Below are 23,713 nucleotides of genomic sequence, written 5' to 3'. Positions count from 1 at the left end.
ACTTCAGCTGCCAACGATTCAACTTGGCGGGTTCGAGCAAATAGACGTTGGGCCATACTAGACACAGAACCTGGACACTGAACACTAAGAGCCAGAGAATCCTTAACGGCCAACTCATCAGACCGTTTGGAAAATAATCTGTTGTTTTTGGGAGTGAGAAGATTCTTGACCACCATCGCAGCGATCATGTCATTCTTCATCACAAAGTCCCCAATGGTAAGGAGACCAGTAGACGATAAGAAGGATGGGCGCCATATGTTATCTTGAGGAGACATGGCTACGTCTTCCACAGCATTTAAGTCCAAACGACGGTCAGACGGACCAGACATTTTCAGAAATGATGAAAGAAAAATAGGTCCAATAAATCTCAGAAGTACGAAAATAAAGGAGGAATTCCTACAAGCAATAACTCTATGAACATACTTCTTAAACAACCATTCTCTGAATTTCGAGAAGCAGATTTTCCTGAGTAAAATTTATTAGCAATCTTCACATGTGACATCAGTTCCTCGGATACCAAGGATAATTTTGTCAAAGAACTCTGACAAAGTTAAGACACGTAAATTTTGAAGGTCCAGCTACCCTACTATTACCCACAAGGGTAAAGAAACAGCACCACTGCTTAATAACTGGAAAATCCCTATGTGTGTCAACCTCCATGCTCTGTGGTAAAGCAGACTTGCAAAAATGCCTAACCTTTCCTCACATCCGAGAAAGCACTCCCAACAAGATTACTTGCTCATAAATCGAAAAGACACCGCTCTTCGAATCTCAAGAACCAGATCCCCAACAAGATTGCTTGCTCAGAAATCAAAAGAGGCACCGCTCTCCGAATCTCGAGAACCAGATCCCCAGCAGGATTGTTAGTTCCAGAAATCAAAGGTGCACCGCTCTCCGAACCTCGAGAACCGGATTTTCTAGGATAAAAATTGTCAACGCTTTTCACACGTAACATCAGCTTTCCAGGTAACGTGAACCACTTTGTCAAAGATCTTTGACAAAGTTAAAACACGTGAACCTTGCAGCTCCCACTACATTGCTATGACCGAGAAGGGTAAAAGAACAACATTACTACTTATTGTTGGAAGAATTCCTATATATGTCGACCTTCATCCTCAATAGCCAGGCAGACCTGCAAAAAATACTTAACCCTTCCTCATATCTGAAAGGGCACTCCTAATATAGCCTCTCAAAATACTTTGTTTTCTTCCCCCTCGATAATACATCTGCCAACCAACCACACTAGAGCAAAAGTATCTCATATCATCAGGGTCAAAAGTAAGAGTATCTCATATCATGCTTTTTCCCTGTCTTTTCATTTGCCCTTTCTTTTACATGCAAGACAAAGGGAAAGGAAGCAATCAGTCGGAACCTGAAATCAAACTTCTGATTTGGAACTGATTGCCCAGAACCTTTGCATGGTTGATTGCCTAGCATTGCTCTCAAGTACTCATCCTCAACTGTTGTTAAGGTCATGAATTCCTTCGACAAATAGCTCAAAACTATTAGTACGATATTGCCTCTTTACACTGCAGCCGCCAAGCATGGATGAGTCGCCAAGAAGTAGTGCTCTGAATGACCATTTAATTGCAAAGGTTGCACACCACTTCTGCTATACAAAAGATTAAAGCAGAAGGTTCAACGATGAGCTGGAACAGATCAGTACAGCACGACGCCCTTCCTGTAAAACCGCACAATCCAGACGAATGAGTCTAAGTCAAATCCAAGCTCGACATCGTTACTCTAATTGAAGAGATCAAGAAGCTTTAACAGCCTTTTGCTAGCATCATCGCCTTAGAACAAAGCCTCTACATACCACATCCACTACTTTGTCAACAGTAGAAATATCCCATATCATCAGAATCGAACGTACTTCAGATTTGACAGACTTGTTTTGACCCTCAAATTCTTGAGTCTGCTCGCTCCTTTGGAGGAAATCGGAAAACCTTCCAACCCAGTTCAAGAATAAGCCTATTGAAAGTCAACAAGTACAACAACACGTGCCGATTCATCCGTTACTTCTTCAAAAGAAAAAATATCTCATATCATCTCTTATCCATGTCCTTTTCTTTGTCCTTGTTGCGGTCTGCAAGACAAGGAGAATGAGAACAATCAGCCAGAACCCGAAATAAAACTTCCAATCTAAGATTGATTACTTAGAACTTTGATTGCTTACTTTGTTTGTTACCTCTTTGGGCAGATCTCCTCGCTCAGAAACTTAGGGGACTCCTACTATAGGGTTTGTATCGCACTTGACCAAGCCCGAAACTATAAGTAAGCTTCAAATGAAGGTGATACATTACCTTGTGCGTCAACATCAGCTAAAGATATCATTCTTAGATGGAGGAAAAGTACTTCCAGAGAATAGGTCACATCTACCTATAGGGCAGAGGCAAATGCAAATGATATCACGCTTCAATACTTAGAAGTTTCATGATTACTCAATGGCTTGGATCTTGCAAGTCCCCAACCAAGGAACTTCCCTAATTCGGGAACTTAGGAGAGCACTGTTTGTACCATACTTGACCAATCCCGAAACTACTGAGCACCGGTCAACAATATACCGTCAAAGACCCACAAGAGTTTTCCTCCAACCAGAAGGCCAATCACAACGCGACACATGTCGATATTAGAGGCCAATCACAGTACAACTCGTGTCAAAATCAGAGGCCAATCACAGCACGATACGTGTTAATGTCAAAACAAAACTAGAAACTCTCTTTTATAAAAATTGATCATTCTCCCACAATAATTCCTAATGGCATTTGTACTAAACTATTCACTAGAACTCACTAAAGGAGAGGTTGAACTTATGTATTTGTGTAAACCCTTCACAATTAATGAGAACTCCTTTACTCCATGGATGTAGCCAATCTGGGTAAACCACGTACATCTTGTGTTTGTTTCCCTGTCCCTATCTCTTTACATACTTATCCACATTGGTGACCGGAGCAATCTAGCGAAGGTCAAAAACTTGACACTTTCTGTTGTACCAAAGTCCTCACTGATTTTGTGCATCAACATAAATAATTATACCCCTGCCATCACCATAACACCACATATTCTCCATCATCTTGCAGCCTAAATTCCGATCAGACAAATTCCCAGGAAGAGGAAAACATATAGCTCCATCATCCTTGAACCAACACTTGACGATCCGCCACCAAGGCACGAAAGAAACTGATAAGGAAGCCGATGGGAAAACCACATGCATCCATGCCAACAAAGTCACACAAGTAGAAGGTGGTGGTGTAAACACCCGAATCGAAGCTCTATGCACCTTCCGACAAATCCGCATCAAAACGTGTTTAACAGATGTAGTTGCATATCAAGATTGGTGTGAAAACAAGGGGGGATGAAGCAATTTTAGGGGATGAGAAAAAAATAAAGAAAGAAACGAGAACATAATGGAAAGAAATAAGAGAAGTGGGAGAAATTAGTTGTCTGAAACATGGATGAAGGGGAGGAAGGACAGATAATTTGAAGATCAGGGTTTAGAATTGCAAGGAAAAACAACAACATATGGGATGGAGGATCAAAATATAGCATGGGAAATATAAACAAAATAGATGGGAATTGAACTAGATGTTGTCGCTGATGCTGGTCACAGCTAGGGACGACGGCTGAACTAAAATCAGATTGGGAAAGCCCACACACAAACAATGCAAAAAGTTCTCATGGAGAGAAAAGAACTCTCACCAGAACGAGAGAAAATAAGGTTATGATTGTTTATCAATGAAAGTATAATTTCTCAGTATTCTTGTTTGCAAACAAAAGGATCACTTAACATATCACTTGATAGGAAAAATAACAGAAGTATATGAAAGTGAGACAAAAAAATAAGTATAGTAAAGTGCGATTTTGGTAAAACTTAAAGATAGTAAAGTAAAAATTGTCAAAAAAATAAAAATAAAAATAAAAATCTATAGCGTCCAAATTATGGATGTCGTTAATGAAAGACTACCAATAGCATGCAATTTTGGTGTCCTAAAAAGTATTGAGAATTTTTCGTTAAAATTCTCTTTAATAAAACTGAAACTTTGATGAAGATAATATATGCTTGTATATCTATAGTCTATAATACAATGGATAATTCTTATTATAACACATAAAAATTACAACATCTAACCGTTATTGTGTGATTAATTCAAGAAGCTGTCACCATAGCATCCAATATCTTCTCGATCGCTACGGCGGTGGCGGGTAGCTTAGTCTTGATTTACGAAAGAAACAACCTTTTTCACCAACTCCACAGAACTGTCACAACTTGGGTTGAACAAATGAAACACGTGGTCCTCCCCTTCACTCTCCACAATCTCAACCACCCCACCATACCCACTCTTCTTCAACGCCTCGTAGTATGCCCAACCCCTGTCCCTCAAAAAATCCTTCTCAGCCACAAAAACCAACACCCTCCCGCACCCAATCTCTCCTAATTTCGGATCGTTGCCCGGCCTCACCCTCGGGTCATCCGACCCACCACATGTCGGATAAATAACCTCCAACAACTTATCGGGCTCGTCATCCATGAAGTAGGGGTGAAACAAAATCATCCCCACTATCCTTGTCCCGCTCAACCCATCGAGCCCGGCCTGGCGCACCACGTTGTGCGTCAGAGTGGCGCCAGCGCTGTCACCACCTATAAAAACACGGTCAAAGTTAACGTGATCGTTGAGCCAGGCCTCAGGCCCGTTACCAGAGGAATGGGCCGCGGCCCATTGGACTGCATCCCAGGAGTCTTCAAAAGCAACGGGGAGTGGGTGCTCCGGGGCACGCCTGTAGTGCACCGACAAAGCCACGACGTTGGCTTCGGAAGCCAGTAACCCGACGTGGTTGTGGTAGAGAGGAGAGTAGGGGGACTCGATGACGAAAGCGCCGCCGTGGATGAAAATAAGGAGAGGGAGTTTGCGGGTCGGGTCGGGGAGCTTGGGGAGGAAGACGCGGGCAGAGAGCCCGGATTGTGGCGAGAGGACGATGTCTTTGGATTGGACCCCGGTTTTCGGGTCGGTGGAGGGTGGGACGGTTTCGGTGCCCTTGAGTCTCTCGGTTCGGCCGTCGTTATAGATTCGGAAAACGGTCGGGAACTCGAATGATACTTCGCTGGAGGGTTTAGAGTCCATCGGAGTCGCCGGAGATATTTTGTTTTGGTTTTTTCTTTTGGGTAAACTATTTTGTTTTTTTTTTTTTTTTTTTTTTTTTGGGTAAACTATTTTGTTTTGTCTTGTATTTGGGACCGCGTTTTCGGGGTTTTTATGGAAGACAATGAAGTGAATGCTTTGTGACTTGTTGCGTAAGATAATAAAATGGAACAATACGTGGTTGGTTGAGAAGGTCTACAAATGGCGTTTCACCAGCATATGGATGCAAATTTCAAAGAAGGATTGTCGGTCGGATTTTTTTTTGGGATCTTAGGAATCTGGTGATTGTGATTGTTCATCGTATATCGTACGATCATAAATCTTTTTAAAATTTAAAATTTAAAATTAAATATAAATAGTACCTAACCAAAACTAACCGCACGATATATGATCAACGGTCATGATCTGGTTCCTTTTCTGTAAATTTCAACAATTTGCTTCTGTCGACCAAAGATTTTCTGCCACATATGCAAAGACAACGTTAGCTAGAATGAGGATCCTCTCCGGATCCTCTTTGTGAGCATCTTGGAGATTCTTAAATCGTGTCCGTTCATCGTACATCGTGCGGTCAGTTTTTATCAGATACTATTCATATTTAATTTTAAATAAAAGTATTTAAAATGATTTATGTTCACACAAAATACGATGAACGGACACGATTTGAAGATTCCCAGTGAGGATCCTAATAGGATCCTCATTCCATTAGATGTACCACCTTTATGCTCTGTATGTATTGTTGTTCAAAAATTAAGAAGAGCGTGTGAGAAGTGGAAATTGACAAGTTGAAAGCACTATCTTGTTTTCTATTGCATTTGCATGTAATGTTTTTAATATGTTGGGCTTGGCTTAAGATCAACTTGAACCCAAAGCTCCACCAAAAATGAGAGGCCAAGACCAGTGAGTAAATATGGAGGATGGTGATTGACATTTTCTTATAAACAATTTTTTTTTTTTTTTTTTTTTTTTTTTTTTAAGTTTAGGCTAGAGTTGTGTTTGGTAAATGAAAAAAAAAATGTGTTTTTTTTATCAAAATCATAAATTCAAAAAAGTATAAAGCAGAAGCAGCTAAAGTTGTGCTTGGTAAATGAAAAAAAAAAGTGTTATTTTTTATCAAAATCATAAATTCAAAAAAGTATAAAGCAGAAGCAGCTCTGCTTTTGAAAACAACACTTTTTGCACATCACACCAATTCCAAACAAACCCTTAAACTCTGGAAATGTTGAAAGGGTGTATGAATGACTCTTTATTTTGGGGTTTAGAAAGAAATTGATTGTGAAGTAAGCCTCTTCTTTCTAATCAAATCGTCTATACCAGACGAGGCCTAAAAGGTTGAGAATATAATTAGCTATTGCTGATGGTTTTTTGGAGCTTGTGGAAGGCGCGAAACGACTTGATATGGAGAGGAGTTTAGGGTGCACTGAGGTGGTGCTGCAAGCGGAGGAGTGGATGGTTTCTTTCCAGCAGTTTCATAAACAACCAAAGGTATCGCGGTCTCGTGACCGACAAAAATGGAGTCAATCACCCTCGGAGTGGTTAAAGTGTAATTTCGATGGTGCTTGGTCAAAAAACTCGAGTGTGGAGCCAAAAATAATCAAGAAAATTATAGAGGCGACACGCGAATATTTGGGTAAAAAAGACAAGATTACTCTCGAGCCACATCGAGATTTCTACCCGCAAGCAAGGAAGGAAGGAGAAGAAGGGGTTTTGAGCGGTGACTTGCATCCATGGATTGTGCAATCTGCCATTGAACTTATATTTATAAGTAGTGGAAGTCACTAGTCATGATTATGTTAAGTAAATCCATGGCAAGACTATCATGCTTTTCATAGTTATGAATGCTTTATCAATGCTTATGATTTTCATAGAACTTAATGATCTTTGATATGTATCTCTATCATGCAGTTCATATAGGGAACTTGATAAGAATAATTTGATTGCGTCGCTGAGTCCAATTCAATGAAATTAGGAAACTCTAAGAATTAATTTGTGCAGTTCACAATTAATTTGGGGCATTGTCATTTATGGTTTATTGGAATAATAATTGGAAATCGATTTGTGTGCATATGTGTCATGTGTGGAGAATGACCTTCTAGCTAGCCTATCACCCATCAATTCACCCAAATTCGTATCAATTTACTTTGTTTCTGTAACTTGTTTGTTTTAGTTTAAATTCGTCAAACAAACCCGCCATTTAGTATTTTGAGTCTACTTAGTTTAATTTTTGTCCAAATCACTCCTTAGTTCTTGTTTTGAGTCAATTTGCTTGTTTTGTGCTGTTTGAGTTAGTTTAGCTTGTTTTGAGTTATTTGAGTCAGTTTAAGTTTAGTTTTCTGTTTTTGAGTCTAGTTTAGTGATTTAGAGTTTAATTTGTGTAGATTAGCAGTCCCTCCTAATCCCCGGCCTAGAACGATTCCAACTTTCACATACTACAACTATCAAAAAGAGGGTTTAATTTGTGTGCTATTTTATATCACATCAGGTTCTTCGGCCAAAGTCCCCCCCCAATTCATCGTGGGCGCGTAAGGCTCTTGGCCTTGACCTTTGTAGGTGCAATTTTGTCCAATAAGAAGAAGACAAAAATTTGCATCCACATCGAGCATGGGTGGTGTTAGAGCCGTCATTCGGATCACAACGGAAATTTTTTTAGCTGGGCTCTCGGCTTCTGTTGATCACGCTACATCTCCTTTTCAGGTGGAATTCTTGGCAGCTGGAAGGGCTGTAATGTTCGTGTTGGAACTATTTCTAGATGGGAGGCCTTTTCGTTTTGAAGATTCTGCAATAGCTTTGGCAGCTATGCAACGTCGAGGTGTAGATACATCAAACATGGGGCCTTTAATTAATGACATCAATCAGTTTCTAGGTTCCTTTCATCTGACAATGTTATTGCATGTTTGTCGGGATGCAAATCGGGTAGCAGATAGACTCGCGCGTGCTAGACTTGGATGTGCGGCTGAGATGGTTTGGTGTGGATACCCACCAATTCTAGTCTAAGATGCTTTAACTGAGGATGTTTCTTAATTAATTTTTTATGATTGTATTGTTTGGAGGATGGTTATATTGTTAATTATGCCGGGCATTCTTTTTCTTTTGTCCAAATTGAAATTTCCGGTTCATATATTTCTCTTATTTCCATAAATATCGTACTTCTTTTCCAAAAAAATAAAAAAAAAAACAAAAGAGGAAGGAGTAAAGATTAGACTTTACCTCCTATTTTGACGTTTAACTTGCGCGGACGACGTTAATCTCTCCTATGATCATTCTGCTTCTTACAGAACAGAGGAGCAACTATCGTGACACGAAGGCGGAGATGGAGCAGTTCAAAGGCCAACCGCGGCTTCCGAAATTCGCCGTGCCAAAGCGATACTCCATACGGCTGAAACCCGACCTCATCGCTTGCAAATTCGCCGGCTCCGTCGCCATCGACCTCGATATCGTCTCCGATACTCGATTCATCGCCCTCAACGCTGCCGAGCTCGCCGTCGATGCCGCTTCCGTCTCTTTCACTCACTCTTCCAAGGTACTACCACTGATCATCGGTGCACTTATTATTTGCCTCAATTCAGACAATTTTTTTTATCGTTTTTAGCTTGGATGATTTGGTACTTGACACTCATCGATTTTTAAAGTGATTTTTCTCGGAAGCACTTATCCCATAAGTGATTAATCAATCCTTGATTAGTGATTTTGCTGCCTTGTTTGGTTGCTGCTTAATTAGAAAGCTGTAGGAAAAGGAAAGATGGATTGGAAAATAGCTATCTCATTTAATTTAATTTGAAAGTCCTAATAAGTTTATCTGATTATTTCAGCTGTACCAAAATAGTGTTAAAAGTAACTCATACAATGAGTAAATGACTGTTTGAGCAGGTCTATAAGCCTTCAAAAGTTGAGGTATTCAACGAAGACGGGGTTTTGGTTTTGGAGTTTGGAGAGACACTTCCGATTGGTTTGGGAGTTTTGGCTATTGGGTTTGAAGGTATTTTGAATGACAAGATTAAGGGATTTTTTAGAAGGTAAGGACGTTCCTTGAATTCCGGATTTGTTATACAGTCTGTATAGCTCCTTTTCATCTATCAATGTGCCTATTATACTTCAATGGTGCAGTACATATGAGCATAACAGTGAGAAGAAAAATATGGCAGTTACGCAGTTTCAACCAGTTGATGCCAGGCGGTGCTTTCCATGTTGGGATGAACCTGCTTGGAAGGTCTCTCACTTGCGTACACAGTAGAATAAAAATATTGATTTACATTTGTATATAGTTATTTTGTTAAATCGATTCTGGATACTAAACATGGCTTCTAACTGCAGCTTTGAGTGTAGGAGGAAACAGATATGTTGGTTATGGGATGGTAGTATGGATAAGAAATCAATCCTTTAGTTCTGGTTAAATTGTTTAACTTTGAGGGTCTGCTGCATTCACCCCATTTATTCTTACTGGAACTTTGATTGACAGGCTACATTCAAGATTATATTGGATGACATTCCGTCCGAATTAGTAGCTCTTTCCAACATGCCAGTTGTAGAAGAAAAAGTGGATGGACATATGAAGACAGTTACATATCAAGAATCACCAATCATGTCTACATATTTGGTGGCCATAGTTGTTGGGTTGTTTGATTATATTGAAGATCATACTTCTGATGGTAAAATCATTGACAATCTCTTGTTGTGTGTGTATTTAGTGCAACCGCAACCCTTTCTTGATGGTGCCACATTTTATCTCGTCGTAGGGGTCATAGTGCGGGTATATTGTCAAGTTGGCAGGGCAGACCAAGGGAAGTTTGCTTTGGACCTTGCTGTCAGGACTCTTGAATTTTACAAAGAGTATGTTTATGGATCACAAAATTACTAATCATTCATATTCGAATTTGCAATTACACTTAATGCCTGTTATGGACTATATCTAGTTTCTTTCCCTCCCGTTCCTACGATGTGTTGTTTAACACTCAATATGAAATCAATGACGAAAAAGTTTTACAGTTATTTTTCTATGCCATACTCTTTGCCCAAATTGGATATGGTTGCAATTCCTGATTTTCATGGGGCCATGGAGAATTATGGTTTAGTTACGTACCAAGAATCAGCTTTGCTCTTTGATGAACAAAATTCTGCAGCTGCCAACAAGCAAATGGTAACTCTAGCTTTCAGCATTTAGCTTGGTTCATATGATATGTAGTTATTTATTTATTGGACAGTTCTATTCACACACCTGTTTTTACCTCCCACACACCCTTGTTAATTTTTGTCCATCAATCTTCGTAATTCATTTGATCTGAAGGCCGAAAGTTGAAAGGGGTGTGTGAGAAGTAAAAATGGGCCTGTTGATAGCACTACCCTATTGATTTATTTAAAACCCAAATGAAATGTATATATGAATATACATTTCTTTTTTGATTTTGAAAGGTTTCAACTGCTGTGACACATGAATTGGCACACCAGTGGTTTGGCAATCTTGTAACGATGGAATGGTGGACACACTTATGGCTGAACGAGGGATTTGCAACATGGGTATCACTTAACTTCATTTGTTGTACTTGTTATTTTACATGCTTTGGACTTTAATTAAGTATTTTAAACGTCATTAGGTGAGCTATTTAGTTACTGATAGCTTGTTCCCAGAGTGGAAAGTATGGACTCAGTTTGTTGATGAAAGTGCTAGGGGTCTTAAGCTGGATGGGCTTGAAGAATCTCACCCCATCGAGGTACTTTTACATATGTCTTTCGTGCATGACAGGCTTTAAATAGTAGTATTCATCACTATACTTTCAGCACACTATTTAATGAAGGGTATAAGCATACATGTGTTCAGGTAACTGGTATATTATGTTTTAATCTTGGGTCTTTTGGCCAGGTAGAGATCAATCATGCTGCTGAGGTTGATGAAATATTTGATTCAATAAGTTATAGAAAAGGAGCTTCTATTATTCGGATGCTACAAAGCTATCTTGGTGCGGAATACTTCCAGGTAGGTTCTTTGATTTTCTTTTTTTTTTTTTTTTTTTTTTTTGGGTTTCATACAATACGAGAAAGGTTTTTGATGTGTGTCTCTATTCTTTAATTGAACTTTTGAACTTTGGTTAATTGCATGTTATTTTTTAATGCATCCAGAAGTCACTTGCTTCATACATAAGAAAGCATGCTTCCTCAAATACAATCACAGAAGATTTATGGGCTGCCCTTGAGGAGATATCTGGTGAACCTGTGAACAAGCTAATGAATTCATGGACTCAGCAAATGGGTTACCCTGTTATTTCTGTCAAAGTGAAAGATCAGAAATTGCAATTTGACCAGGTTTCCTTGTGTTGCCTCCTTGAAAATTTTGTTTGATTGTCAAAATTTTAAATTACATCTTGGAGCTCAGATGCATATTGTTAAGCCTTATTCTGTGGTACTTGGAAAATTCTAATAAGTAAATTAATAAACGGCAGACACAATTCTACTTGAGTGGTTCCCAAGGTGATGGGCAATGGATTGTGCCGATAACATTATGCTGTGGCTCATATGATGTGCACAAGAGTTTCCTACTACGAAACAAGTCCGAAAGTCTCGACCTAAAAGAATTTCTGGGCTGCTTCCTAGCAGAGAATGGATGTAGAAGTGCAAGCAATAAAAACAATGCCTTATACAGTTGGATCAAAGTCAACTTGGATCAGACTGGTTTTTACAGGGTGATGTATTCAGATGAACTTTTAGCTGCACTTAGAAATGTTATAGAAAAGAAAGACTTGTCTGCAACCGACAGATACGGTAATCGTCTTTTTATGCACACACACACACGCACACACAAACTTGCATCTCTATGATAGTGAAAAATGGAAGTATTTAGTTTATATCATTTTGTTTCCTTCAACAGGAATCTTGGATGATTCATTTGCCCTTTCTATGGCTCGCCAGCAGTCTTTTGCTTCATTGCTTACGTTGTTGGGTGCTTACAGAGAGGAACTTGACTATACAGTGCTGTCAAATTTGATTGCCGTAATGATCACCTATGCTCTGTGTTTAGGTTATTGTGTATATGGTTTGAGTCTGACTCTGATCTTCACTTCTCAGATATGTTATAAGCTGGCAAGAATTGCGGCTGATGCTGTACCCGAGCTACTGAATCTCATAAAACAATCGTTTATTAGCCTTTTCCAGTACTCTGCAGAGTAAGCTTGTTCTTTTTTTTTAACTATGCAAGTACCAAACTGTCCACTAAATTTGCTTCCTTTTTTTCTTTCTTTCTATTTATTTTGTTAACAGTTTATATGTATGTTGAATTTATCTACAGAAAGCTTGGTTGGGAGCCTAAACCTGGTGAGAGCCATTTAGATTCAATGCTAAGAGGAGAAATTTTAACTGCCCTTGCTGTGTTTGGACATGACCCAACAATTAATGAAGCAAGTAGACGTTTTCGTGAATTCTTGGATAACCGAAATACGCCAGTCCTTCCTCCCGACATAAGAAAGGTTGTTTTGGATGTAAACCATTAATTAAACACTATATTCAAGCTTTTGACTTTCCTGATTAACTATTGTTTCAGGCAGTGTATGTGGCGGTAATGCAAAGAGTAAGCATGTCTAACAAATGGGGCTACGAATCTCTTCTTAGAGTTTACAGAGAGGCTGATCTAAGCGAGGAGAAAAACCGCATTATAAGTAACTACTAATTCATTTGTACAATTAAGGATGCTGATCTAACATCTGAGATTGTTAATTTGTTATGTCATGGGAATAAGATTTCTCTCTGTGCCTGTAGAATCATTAGCATCTTGTCCAGATCCGAGCATAGTACTGGAAGTTCTCAACCTTTTATTGTCTTCTGAGGTATCCGATTTTACTTATGTCTTATATTTGCTGGTTGAAATTTTGTAATTATAAGTACATAATTATTAGAGCATCTCAAAGAAATTTCAAGCAATCGGCATCTATATTTATAGGTCCGCCTTCAGGATGCTGCCCGTGGGCTATATTCTGTTAGTAGTGAAGGACGGGAAACAGCTTTGACGTGGTTGAAGGTAATTCTGAAGCACTAGTTTCTGAAGAGCATATTATGAAATGTATTTCTATTCTTTCCCTACTTTTGTTAATACGATTCATTTTGCCTTTTGGATGATATCCAAAATACAGGATAACTGGGAGCACATCTCTAAGACCTGGGGTTCTGGATTTTTAATTGCCAGCTTTGTTAGTGCAGTTGTTTCACCGGTTCGTTCTGGCCTTTCAGACCCCTTTTTTTTTTTTTTTTTTTTCTTTTTTTTTGTGTATTTTTAATCCGTGATTGCACAAGCAATATAAATTAGCTACATAATACCTTTCCATTCCTTCTTTTCTTATACCTTCATGTTCATTCGGCGTTACTTTCCTCTGCAGTTGGCTTCATTTGAAAAGGTTAAGGAAGTAGATGAGTTCTTTAAGGTTCATCCGACCCCCTCGATAACCAGAACCTTGAAGCAGAGCATGGAGCATGTGCAGATTAACGCCAATTGGGTTCAGAGTATTCAGGGTGAGACAGATCTTGCCGATGTTTTGAACGAGTTGGCATACAGGAAAGACTAGCTAGCCTTATAATCATGCTGGAAGCATTCATGGAATGCAATTCTTTGCCTTCTGGTTCGTTGATAAGTTCATCTGTAAAATATGTAATGATTGCAAATACACACCTAATGATTTCCAAATCGAAACCCAAAACTTTGAATACATCGCAAGAGTGATCGAGGAGCATTCGAGTTAGTTTTACAAAATAGTACATCGATGACATTTGATTCTGAAGTTGAAAATACACACCAAATGTTTGGGACAGAAATGTGACACTAGAAGATGTCAATGAGCTACTTAGAAGTGTTGGTGACAAGTGACAAATTGGACAGTGTCATTTAGGTGTTACCAGAAAAACAGTCCGCACTCTGCTGTGGGTTTTCAAACTATAATCGACAACAGTCATGAGCAGAGCCTTAGGATGTAAATCTTTGTATTTACCGACTCAAGTGCTCGAGCAGCAGTTACTGTTACAAAAATTAGTCCAACCTTCAGAACACCATAAGAAATCAGCACACTGCAGGTTAAGAGAAGGCTAAGATACCATCAATAGAAGGAGCTGATTCCTACGCTTGAAAAGCTTCACATGCTTTAGATATTTCTGTTATAACATCCCTCATATGCGGTTGCAGAATGTTTGATTCTTGATGATCGCGAAATGTATTGTAAACCTGCATCAAATGTAATAAATTTATAACTACCTACCAAACCTTGGGTTTAAAATGAACAGTAAATTGTAGCAATGGTCCTTCAATTTTAATCAAATTGGAGCAATGGTCCCTTAACTAAAAATTAATTACCATTGGTCCCTCGACTCATTAAAATGTGTAGCTATAATCATTTTCGTCAACTTCAATATAAATTGCCAAAATAAGTTATGTTGGAACGACCATTGCTACAATTGGTATCCCTCAGTGATAGGAGCATATTTATGCGACTTAGTTAGCTTGTCATCTTACATTTATGTTGTTAGTTCCTAGTTATTTTAGTATTTTGAGCTATTTTCGTGTGTTTGTAGGTCCAATTGGCTAAAGTGGCAAGAAAGTGCAATTTGGAGCATTTTGGAGCAGTTTTGGGCTTGGAATGGTTAGCACGTGCTTGGAGCAAGGTGGATGGACGAAATTGAAGATCAAAGAAGGCTAGGAATTTGCTAAAGAGATGGAAGAAATTAATTCAAGACTTGGAAGAAAAGGAATCAGCTACAAAGAAGGAAACATGAGTCAAACTTCCTTATTTTGACTTAGTCAATCCTAATCTTTCCTACTTAATTTCTAGCTGTTAAGGGGGGTTCCTAATTGATTTGGGACACTTAAATATGTTTTCTAGAAGCCTTCCCAGCCAAAGGGTCCTTGCCGCACAAACTCTCCCTTTCCCTTTCCTTGCCGTGCAAGGCAACACTTTTCCCTTTCCTGTTTCCTATTTTCTGTCCTTGCCGCAGGTTTCCTTCTCTTTTCCTCTTGGGATTCTAATTTGTTACCCTTTTCTTGGAGGATTTGGAGTCTTAAAACCTTCCCTAATTAATTAATTACTGCCTTGCCCTTTATCCCTTTATTTTTACATAATCTACCGCACAAAAGAGGACCATTCATCATTCACCTATTCAGCCATCCCTCCACCACAATTCCACAACCTCCCTTCACCATTCAATCATCCATCACACAGCCATACCATACATTCACCCATTCACCCTTGTGCCGCAGCAAAGAAGAAGGAGAGAAGACTCCTTGGACGTTTTGGCCATTCAAGTTGGATTGTTGGAGCGTTTCTAGGTGTATTCAATCTTTGTTTTCAATGTTTAAATTAAGTTTTCTTTGTTTTGCTGTGAAAATGAGAGGCTACACTCGTTTTAGCTAGAGGAGAATTCAAAACCATGATTATATTTACAATATGAATTGATTACATAAATCATGAATGCAATTTGCTTAACTGTTGGGATTAAGAACTTATTCTTGTATGTTGATTAAGGGTGCACACTTAGTTTGCATGCATGAATTTCATGCTAGAATATAAGGGAGTTTCACATAATCGTTATGAACTTATATTCACAAGTAGTGAAGGTCGCTGGTCACGATCGTGTTAAGTTGAATTCCTGGCATGAGTATCATGATGTCATAGTTACGAATGCCTTGTCAATGATTATGATTTTCACAAGGCTTAATGATCTTTGATTGTATCTCTATTATGTTGTTCATGTAGGGAACTATTGAAGAATAATTTGGTTGCCGATGCGTTGTCCGTCCAATTCAATGACTTAAGGAAAATCTGAGGGTTAATTAGTGATGTCACGGTTAATCTGGGGTGTTGAGGTTCATGGTTTATTGGAAAAGCAACTGGAAATCAATTTGTATGCAAGTGTGTCATGTGTAGAGAAGGACCCTCTAGCTAGCTTATCACCCATTAATTCACCCAATTTCGTATTAAACTTAGTTTGTTTCAGCAATTTACTTGTTTTTACTTTAAATTCGTCAAAAACCCAATCCCCTTTACTTTGTTGTGTCAAATTAGTTAGAATCTGTCCTAAAGTGTGTTTTTAAGTGTTTTGAGTCAAAACCAATTCAATTTTCGTCCAAAGTAAGTCCTAGAGTCTGTTTTGAGTCTTTTTGGTTGTTTTGTGCTGTTTTGAGTCTTTTTAGTTTGTTTTGAGTTCTTTGAGTCTAGTTAAGTGTTTTTAAGCCTAGTTTTGTGTTTTTAAGTCAATTTAGAATAGATTAGCAATCCCTCCTAATCTCTGGCCTAGAACGATCTCTACTTACATCTTTACTACAATTGTCAATAAGAGGGTTTAATTTGTGTGCTAGTTTATATCACATCACTCAGCTCATCAAAACATATAACTATGGTCCTTTTCGTCAACTTCGTCATAATTTTGTCAAAATGAGTTATGTTAGAAGGACCATTGCTACAATTAGGTTGAATGCAATTTGGCATGAGTTGAAGCTAAATTTTGATATGAAGCATATAATTATTGATAAAACTAAAATATATTTTGACCTTTTATATTGGAGTAGCAAGGATAAAACTATGATGTTTATGCTGGTTGCTTAAATAAATAGAAGTAGTTGAAAGATGCTGGTTGCTTAAATAAACAAAAGTAGTTGAAAAATGTTAAAATATATTTTAACATTTTCGACGAAATTATTTCTTGATAGTTTGCGAGGTACAGGTTATCCTTGGAATCCTTCCTATAAGAAATTCAATTGAGTTATAGGTGCACTCTACGTTGATGGAATTTCGTATGTATGTTCAAGGGGAACCTTAATGTCTTAGTGCCCTTATATCATTGAATTTTCTTTTCAAAATTACATCTCATTCAATCATGTTCCATTTTATTACTATTTGTATAACTTTGCCATCTTTTATGACACCCCATGCTCATTCGATACTCTTATTTGAGTTTATATTGCTAAGCGACACCTACACTTGTGTTTCGTGAACTTCTATTCTTTACATTTTTCCTTCAGGAGTATGTTAGAGGTATAGAAGGACGAGAAAAATTTCTCCAATTGAAATTCAATCGGATTCTATAAACTTCAAAATTATATCTATTCATAGACATAAAGGTTTCAATCATGTTTTGGTTCAAGCAATATCGTCTTTCATTATTGAATGGTCCGTTGAACGAGTCAAAAAGTCATGGAATTCTCTTTAGCAATGTACTTCTGTTTCTAATGTTTCAGGCATAAGTTTTTGAATGAAGATAATGGTGGAGGCTTTTTTTCAGCTTTATTCATGTCATTGTTGGCTTCAATGGTTTCTTAGCTTCTAGATAGTCAAGTGGAGCTTCACGCTTTGTACCCACATAAAGTAGTTTATGTAAGAAACTTCCATGTCAGCGAAATTGAACTTGTGACGGTCTGACAATCCAATGAATACAAGATTCTGTTTGGTGCTATGGGAAATAGAAACCTCCATAAGCATCAAAGTTGGAATGTTCGGGTTCCAAAACATGGTTTGGTTTAATTTGCATGAAAAACTTCAGGTTTTACATGGATGTATTGTTTTATGAAAACGTCAGGTTTCAAAGGCACTAATTCGAAACTTAGGTTTCGATTGATATCAACTTCCAATTAAAAAAAAATGTACCTGCAAGAACACATGATACAATATACAACTAGCGTAGTGAATTTGAGTTGCTTTAGAGACCAATGTGAGTAGCTCTGGGACTACAAAAAGATGTCAACGGTAAAATAAAAAATAAAATATTGGATCGTAATTTATGGAAAATGGATTGCGGGGAAAAAGTATATTTTTTTTGACGGATTTATGAACAGCAGGTCACTAAATTAATCCAATAGACAGAGTCTAAACAAGGTTAGTTGTTGAAGTGTGGAAACAAGAAAACTAGTAGTTTAGGCCCATATTTGGGTTGTGTGGCAGCGAGCCAAGCAGAGAGAAGCCCATATTTGACCTTGGCCCGAGAGGAAGAACACGTTAAAGAGAATTTTGCGAATAAATTGTCCTTTCATCATCTTTTAGTTGATGAAAAGAATTTTGTTAAGAGTAATGCTAAAAAGATTAAATTTACAAACTAAATAATATTATATTAATAAGAAATAAACATGATAATCAAAAATTTGCAAAATTTGATTTATAAACATAATTTAAATTAAATTAAAAACTAAATGATATTCTTTGCATTATCTTTTTGTTAATAGGTGGTTTAGATTAAATGAAAAAAAACCAAAACTTTTAATTAACTTGAATAATAATTGAAGACATTTTCCGGTCGGGAAACGGCACCAACGGTCAACTAAAAGGAAATCGTCAAACATTAATGTCGTTCTCTTTCCTTAATTAATGGGCCCAGAAGATCAAGCAAACGACGCCGTTTCCACCGTCTACTGCAGAAAAGTACCAACAGGTCGAGAAACGATTCGGTGAATAGAAAATCTCTGCAAAAATTCGAAAAGGACAAAAAAACATACACACGAAAAAGCAGGGCAAGAGAGCGTGCAAGTGCAACGGGTCTCTGAGAGGCATCGAATCATAGTGTTCTTCACGAGAAAAAACTCCAACCCCATCAAAATCTACAGATTTTACTCTCTCTCCTCCTTTCCTTTTTTTTGTTTGTGGGTTTTTGAATTAATGGCTGTTGTGGGTTTTTGAGAAAAGTAAAGCAGGAGGAGGAATGCTTGCCTTTTGAGCTCCCATTACAATGGCTGAGAATCCCTGTTCCTTCAAGGTTTGCTTTTGCCGGCTCCTCATTTCAAATTTTAACTGGTTTTTTTCTTTTTTCCCCTGGAACTTTAATTTTTTTGGGGTATTAGATTCTATCCCTTTTGATTATTTTTAGGGGTTGCATGTGAATTTCCCGATCTGGGTGTTGAAATTTTTGACAGTTTGTTATCCTTATTTATTGCTTGCTTTTGGTCTGTGTATTCTAGCTCAGGCAAACCCAAATTTCCTTTTTAAATAGGAAAGGGGGTCTTAATCACACTATTATTTTACTTAATCACTGAATTAATAGCTCAATAATGTTACTTTATGAATCCTGGGAATTTTTTTGGATCATTCCATTCATACCCATGCCGTTTGTTCATCAGATTGACTCAAAAGTTTGGAACTTTTTTAGGATTAATTACCCTTGTCATGTTTTTAGTTTTAGGATTAATCTTAATTACACTATTGTTGTTTTACTTAACGACCGTGATTTAACTGCTTAGTCATGTGAATTTATGAATCCTGGATTTTTTTGGATCATGGCAATGATACCCATGTCATTTGTTCTTCCTGCCGACTTTACTGTTTATAAACTTCTGGGTAGCTCGATGTCGATCAGATTGACTTGTAAAGTTTGGACCTTTATTAGGACTAATTACCCATGTCGTTTTTATAATTTATTATTCAACCTTCGTTTTGCATTGCCTAATGCATGGAGTGCAGGATATATTTTTAATAAAGGCGCCAAAGAAATCTCCATTGGTGCTGCGGATGATTGTCGTGCTGTTTGCAATGGTCTGTGGTGTCTATATTTGCTCAATTTGTTTAAAGCAAGTCAGCACCCGCACCAAGTCCGGATTTTCAAGTGTTCAGGTGATTCAAAGGCCTTGTCCACATCCTGATGTTGAGCCGGAGGAATTTCGTTATATGCACTACCCAAAGCCCCATACTTATAGCAGGTATGCTACTGATCTGTTGGAGTTTCAAGTTTGGGTTCCATTTGAAATGCAATGATTTAGATTTTTTTTTTTTGTGGATAATAGGGCTGAGTGTGCGTGCAATCCTGTGCGATATTTCGCAATTTTGTCGATGCAGAGATCTGGGAGTGGGTGGTTTGAGACGCTACTGAATAATCATACTAACATAAGCTCAAATGGGGAGATTTTCTCTGTGAAAGTTAGGAGAAGTAATATTTCAACAATCGTTGAGACTTTGGACAAACTTTATAATCTAGATTGGTTGAGTAGTGCCTCAAAGAATGAATGCACCGCTGCAGTTGGCTTGAAGTGGATGCTTAATCAGGTCGGTGCTTTTTCATGCATTTTTTTTCAGTTTTTTATTTTTATTTTTTGTTTCTGTTAATTAGCTATTTGGTGGGTTTTTGAGTGAGAGACAATGGCATTTCAGTTCAGTATGTTTTACTCATTTTCGACAGGAAGTTTTCAGCCTAGCTTGTTGTTTTTGACAGCCAGTTATTATTAGTAAAAGTAACACCAAGGACTCAATTGCCCTATCATCTACCTATTTCGTAAGTTGTTACAGTTACAGATACTATAGTAAAATGTATAGCAAGTCCTTCCAGGAAGTTTGTGTTATAGTTTTGATATTAAATGCATATTCGTGGAGAGTGGTAAAGGGTATGTAGGATTGGATAGGGTAGTTTCTTTATGATCTTCTAGGGTCATCGATGATCGGGAAGTATGATGCTCTTAATGACGATCATGCACGTATTTCATGTGTATCTCACCGGTGGCTAGTAGGACGGGTTTAGAGATGGCTGAAATTAGACAGTGCAATTTTCTGGATAACTGGTAAGCTTGAAGTTTGCTTAAATGTGTACTCTCTACAAATTTTCTGCACTGCTGCTAAGCTTGAACTTTATATGCTAAATGTGTAGCACTTCAGAGTTACGCTGCTTCCACGAAATTTATTCGTCAGAAGAAGTTGATGTTAATGGTACTCAATGCCTCGTTTAGATTATGTATGGATGCATGAATGCTCAACACTTGTATTTTGAGAGAGGTAGGCAGCCCTATTATCATCATAAACTGCCTGTCCTGAGTGCAACCGATGTGCCTATTAGGAAGCCAGCCTTCAAGTAACCTAATTTGGGTTATCAAAGGGATGATACATTACAGATTTCATGGCAACTGATGGATCTAGATATTGTTCATCACATTGTTCCATTTCATTGAGAGAAGCATGCCCTCCAAGTAATGAAAACCTTTTGTTTGGAAGTGTAGGACCATCTCACTGTAACTGAAGAATTATTGTTAGCGAAGGGGGTTGAGCTGAGTAACATTTCAAGCTTGCTTGGTATGATAGTTACATGGATGCAAGTCTTGGTTGGAAAGAAATTTGATACGAACTGGGATTTGGGTTAAGTTAGAATGTCCATCTTGTAATTTAATTTGGTCCATTGAAATGTCCATCCAAATTTGTTTGTCATTAGCAATTGGCCTGAAACTCATTATTTATCTTTACTTTTGTATTCGATTCCTTGTTCTAGGTAGAATTTGACGCGTAAGTTAGCTCATGAGATAATTTATTGTGTTTTTCTCTGCTTCTTTTTGTTTTATGCACCGACCAGCGAATTAATATTGCAACAATTTATGCAGGGCTTGATGCAGCATCATGAAGAAATAGTAGAGTACTTCAATACACGAGGTGTTTCTGCTATCTTTCTCTTTCGGAGAAACCTGTTACGGAGGATGATCTCTGTGCTTGCAAACTTGTATGACCGAGATAAAAAGCTGCTGAATGGGACCCACAAGTCTCATGTTCATTCTCCTCACGAGGTCTGTCTCTCCCTCCTTCGTATGCATGCTTTCTACGTAAATGTCAATTGCTTGTTTCTTTATGACTTGACATACAGACTTATTACATGTTCTGGGTGCAGGCAGAGATACTTGCAAAATACAAGCCTATAATCAATGCAACTTTGCTGATACCCAACCTGAAGCAAGTAGAGGATACAAGTACGAAAGCTTTGGAATATTTGAAGAGCACCCGGCATATTATCCTATTCTATGAGGATATCGTAAAAAACCGCACTGTAAGAGAACCATATGAACACTAAACTGATATTTCCTCTTGTTGTTTGCGATAAAATATTATGTGTGTGCCAGTATTTTTGTCAGCGCCCCGATAAAAGGGTAGAAAAGAAAGAATACCAACCTCTGAAAGTTTCAATTTTGTATGTTTGCAGAAGTTGCTTGACGTTCAAGATTTTCTCAAGGTTCCAAAAAGGGATTTAAAGAGTCGCCAGGTGAAGATACACAAAGGTAACTTATCTAGTCAGATTGAGAATTGGGGTGATGTCCAAAAGACACTTGCGGGAACACAGTATGAAAGGTTCCTCAGTGTGGATTATCGAAGAAGGTAAACAGCAGTGAGGCGATGTACATACCGCTTTATTCTTTTAACATTTTTGTTTTCATCTTTCGTCTTCAACCGCAGAAGCCAACAGGTTACGCCTCCCTGTTGAAATTTTGGGAAATTTTGGATGCAGCTTCTAAATTTTGGTTATAGCTTCTGACAGTCGATTTTTGTTTCTTCTTTGCCACTCGCTTAATATTCAATTGATTCTTTATCCTCTCCTTGTTTACGAGAAATATCGTTGTTGTATTTGAGCTAAATCAATAGAAAAAGTTGCAGTTTCACCTTGCAATTGTTTTGTCTGTGTACTTCATTTTCTTTATGAAACCATATGGAAATCTTTGAAAATTTAAAAGTGCAGTTTGTAGTACAGATCGCCGGCCGCCTGAGTCAGTGAGTCGCCATGGAGGGAGCCTCACGCTGTGGTGGTCCTCTTGCAACTTTAAGGGGTGCCAAAACCAAATGGATACAATGTTTTAGCCTATTGGGGGCTCGGTTGATGAGAACTTGCATTCAACTGGGTTTGCTAAAATGACAATCTCTCAAGCTAATCACGCGATGTCATGTAAGAAAATTAAAACACATGATGGATGAATGGGCTCACTTGGCAGTTTAGAATACTATAGAATTGGCATTTCAGTTGTGCGTAAGTTTCTTAAAAAGGAGAAGAGTAAATTGCTCATATCTCCCTTTTGAACTTTCACCTAACTTTCAATTTACCCCCCTAAACTTTTAAATTGGAAAATCAAGAACTAAAAATAATATTTTTGGCTGATTTATCCTATCTTTAGTTTTTCATAAATTTCATCCAAATTAATTTTAACTCTTATCACGTGCACACCACGTGACTCTTCTTTGAGAACAAAACGTCAATTTGCTAAAATTTTAGACACAAAAGCTATAGAATTACACAGATTTGCACGGGTTGACATTTTAGAAATCTAAGGTTTTCAATTATTTTAAAGAACGAAGCGACCAAATTACCCTTATATGTTGTGCTTATGTTTTCATTTAACAAAAATTTGGTGGAATAAATGAAAAACTAACAGTAGGGAAAATCGGCAAAATATTAGTGAAGTCCTTAATTTTTAATTAAAAAAATTAGAGGGAAATCAAAAGCTAATTTGAAATTTAGAGATGAAATCAGCAGTTTAGGGTAACTTGTGTTTGTTTTACAAATGTACTAGCCTTCATGAGCACGTGCAGAAGACATATTTTGAATCAAAGCGTGCTACGCGTGACTTACACGTTTTAAATGTATTTATATGCGTAAATTGACAAAAGGAAAGTCAAATATTTTAAGTAAATGAATAATTTTAGATCATGCTAGAAGAAACTCTTCATAAACCAATAAAAGCAGTTGAATTCACATAATAAAATTAGTTTTTATAGCATTTTCATTAAGATTAAAGAAAATAATATTTAATAAACAATTAATTGAATCATATTATTGCTAGCCCATTATGAGGTTAAGCACACTCTCCCTCTTAGTGTAGATAATATTCTTTGTTCAAAAAAAAA

General features: G+C 37.7%; 2 protein-coding genes and 1 pseudogene across 4 annotated transcripts; 2 read left to right on the top strand and 1 right to left on the bottom strand.

Annotated features, from left to right (window-relative positions):
* Window positions 1-4,076: 4,076 nt before the first annotated feature.
* Window positions 4,077-5,222, bottom strand: LOC137727525 (putative carboxylesterase 12 pseudogene; annotated as a pseudogene). The gene has a single exon (XR_015951982.1). The product of XR_015951982.1 is annotated as a putative carboxylesterase 12 pseudogene (transcript).
* A 2,944-nt stretch (window positions 5,223-8,166) lies between these two features.
* LOC137729198 (aminopeptidase M1) lies at window positions 8,167-13,816 on the top strand. 2 transcript variants are annotated; one of them, XM_088678413.1, is made up of 19 exons: window positions 8,167-8,655; window positions 9,003-9,148; window positions 9,240-9,342; window positions 9,592-9,781; window positions 9,869-9,962; window positions 10,119-10,269; window positions 10,542-10,646; window positions 10,724-10,840; window positions 10,990-11,103; window positions 11,247-11,429; window positions 11,567-11,885; window positions 11,992-12,113; window positions 12,189-12,286; window positions 12,409-12,586; window positions 12,661-12,775; window positions 12,876-12,943; window positions 13,057-13,134; window positions 13,247-13,324; window positions 13,490-13,816. In XM_088678413.1, the coding sequence occupies exons 1-19, from the start codon at window positions 8,389-8,391 to the stop codon at window positions 13,673-13,675; spliced, it is 2,712 nt and encodes a 903-aa protein (XP_088534539.1). In that variant the 5' UTR covers window positions 8,167-8,388; the 3' UTR covers window positions 13,676-13,816. The 2 variants fall into 2 exon arrangements, with proteins under 2 accessions (XP_088534539.1, XP_088534538.1); XM_088678412.1 differs by having other exon boundaries at window positions 8,279-8,655; window positions 11,250-11,429.
* Window positions 13,817-18,473: 4,657 nt separating this feature from the next.
* On the top strand, window positions 18,474-22,484 carry LOC137729655 (uncharacterized). The gene is made up of 6 exons (XM_068468652.2): window positions 18,474-18,836; window positions 19,538-19,773; window positions 19,858-20,116; window positions 21,433-21,612; window positions 21,714-21,869; window positions 22,023-22,484. The coding sequence occupies exons 1-6, from the start codon at window positions 18,810-18,812 to the stop codon at window positions 22,197-22,199; spliced, it is 1,035 nt and encodes a 344-aa protein (XP_068324753.1). The 5' UTR covers window positions 18,474-18,809; the 3' UTR covers window positions 22,200-22,484.
* Window positions 22,485-23,713: the final 1,229 nt, after the last annotated feature.

The sequence above is a fragment of the Pyrus communis genome, chromosome 10 (assembly GCF_041283825.1).
Source record: "Pyrus communis isolate YQ-2024b chromosome 10, ASM4128382v1, whole genome shotgun sequence".
In the NCBI taxonomy this organism is placed as follows: Eukaryota; Viridiplantae; Streptophyta; class Magnoliopsida; order Rosales; family Rosaceae; genus Pyrus; species Pyrus communis.
The sequence above is the reverse complement of the archived record's forward strand: the minus strand, read 5'-3'. Positions and strand labels throughout refer to the sequence as shown.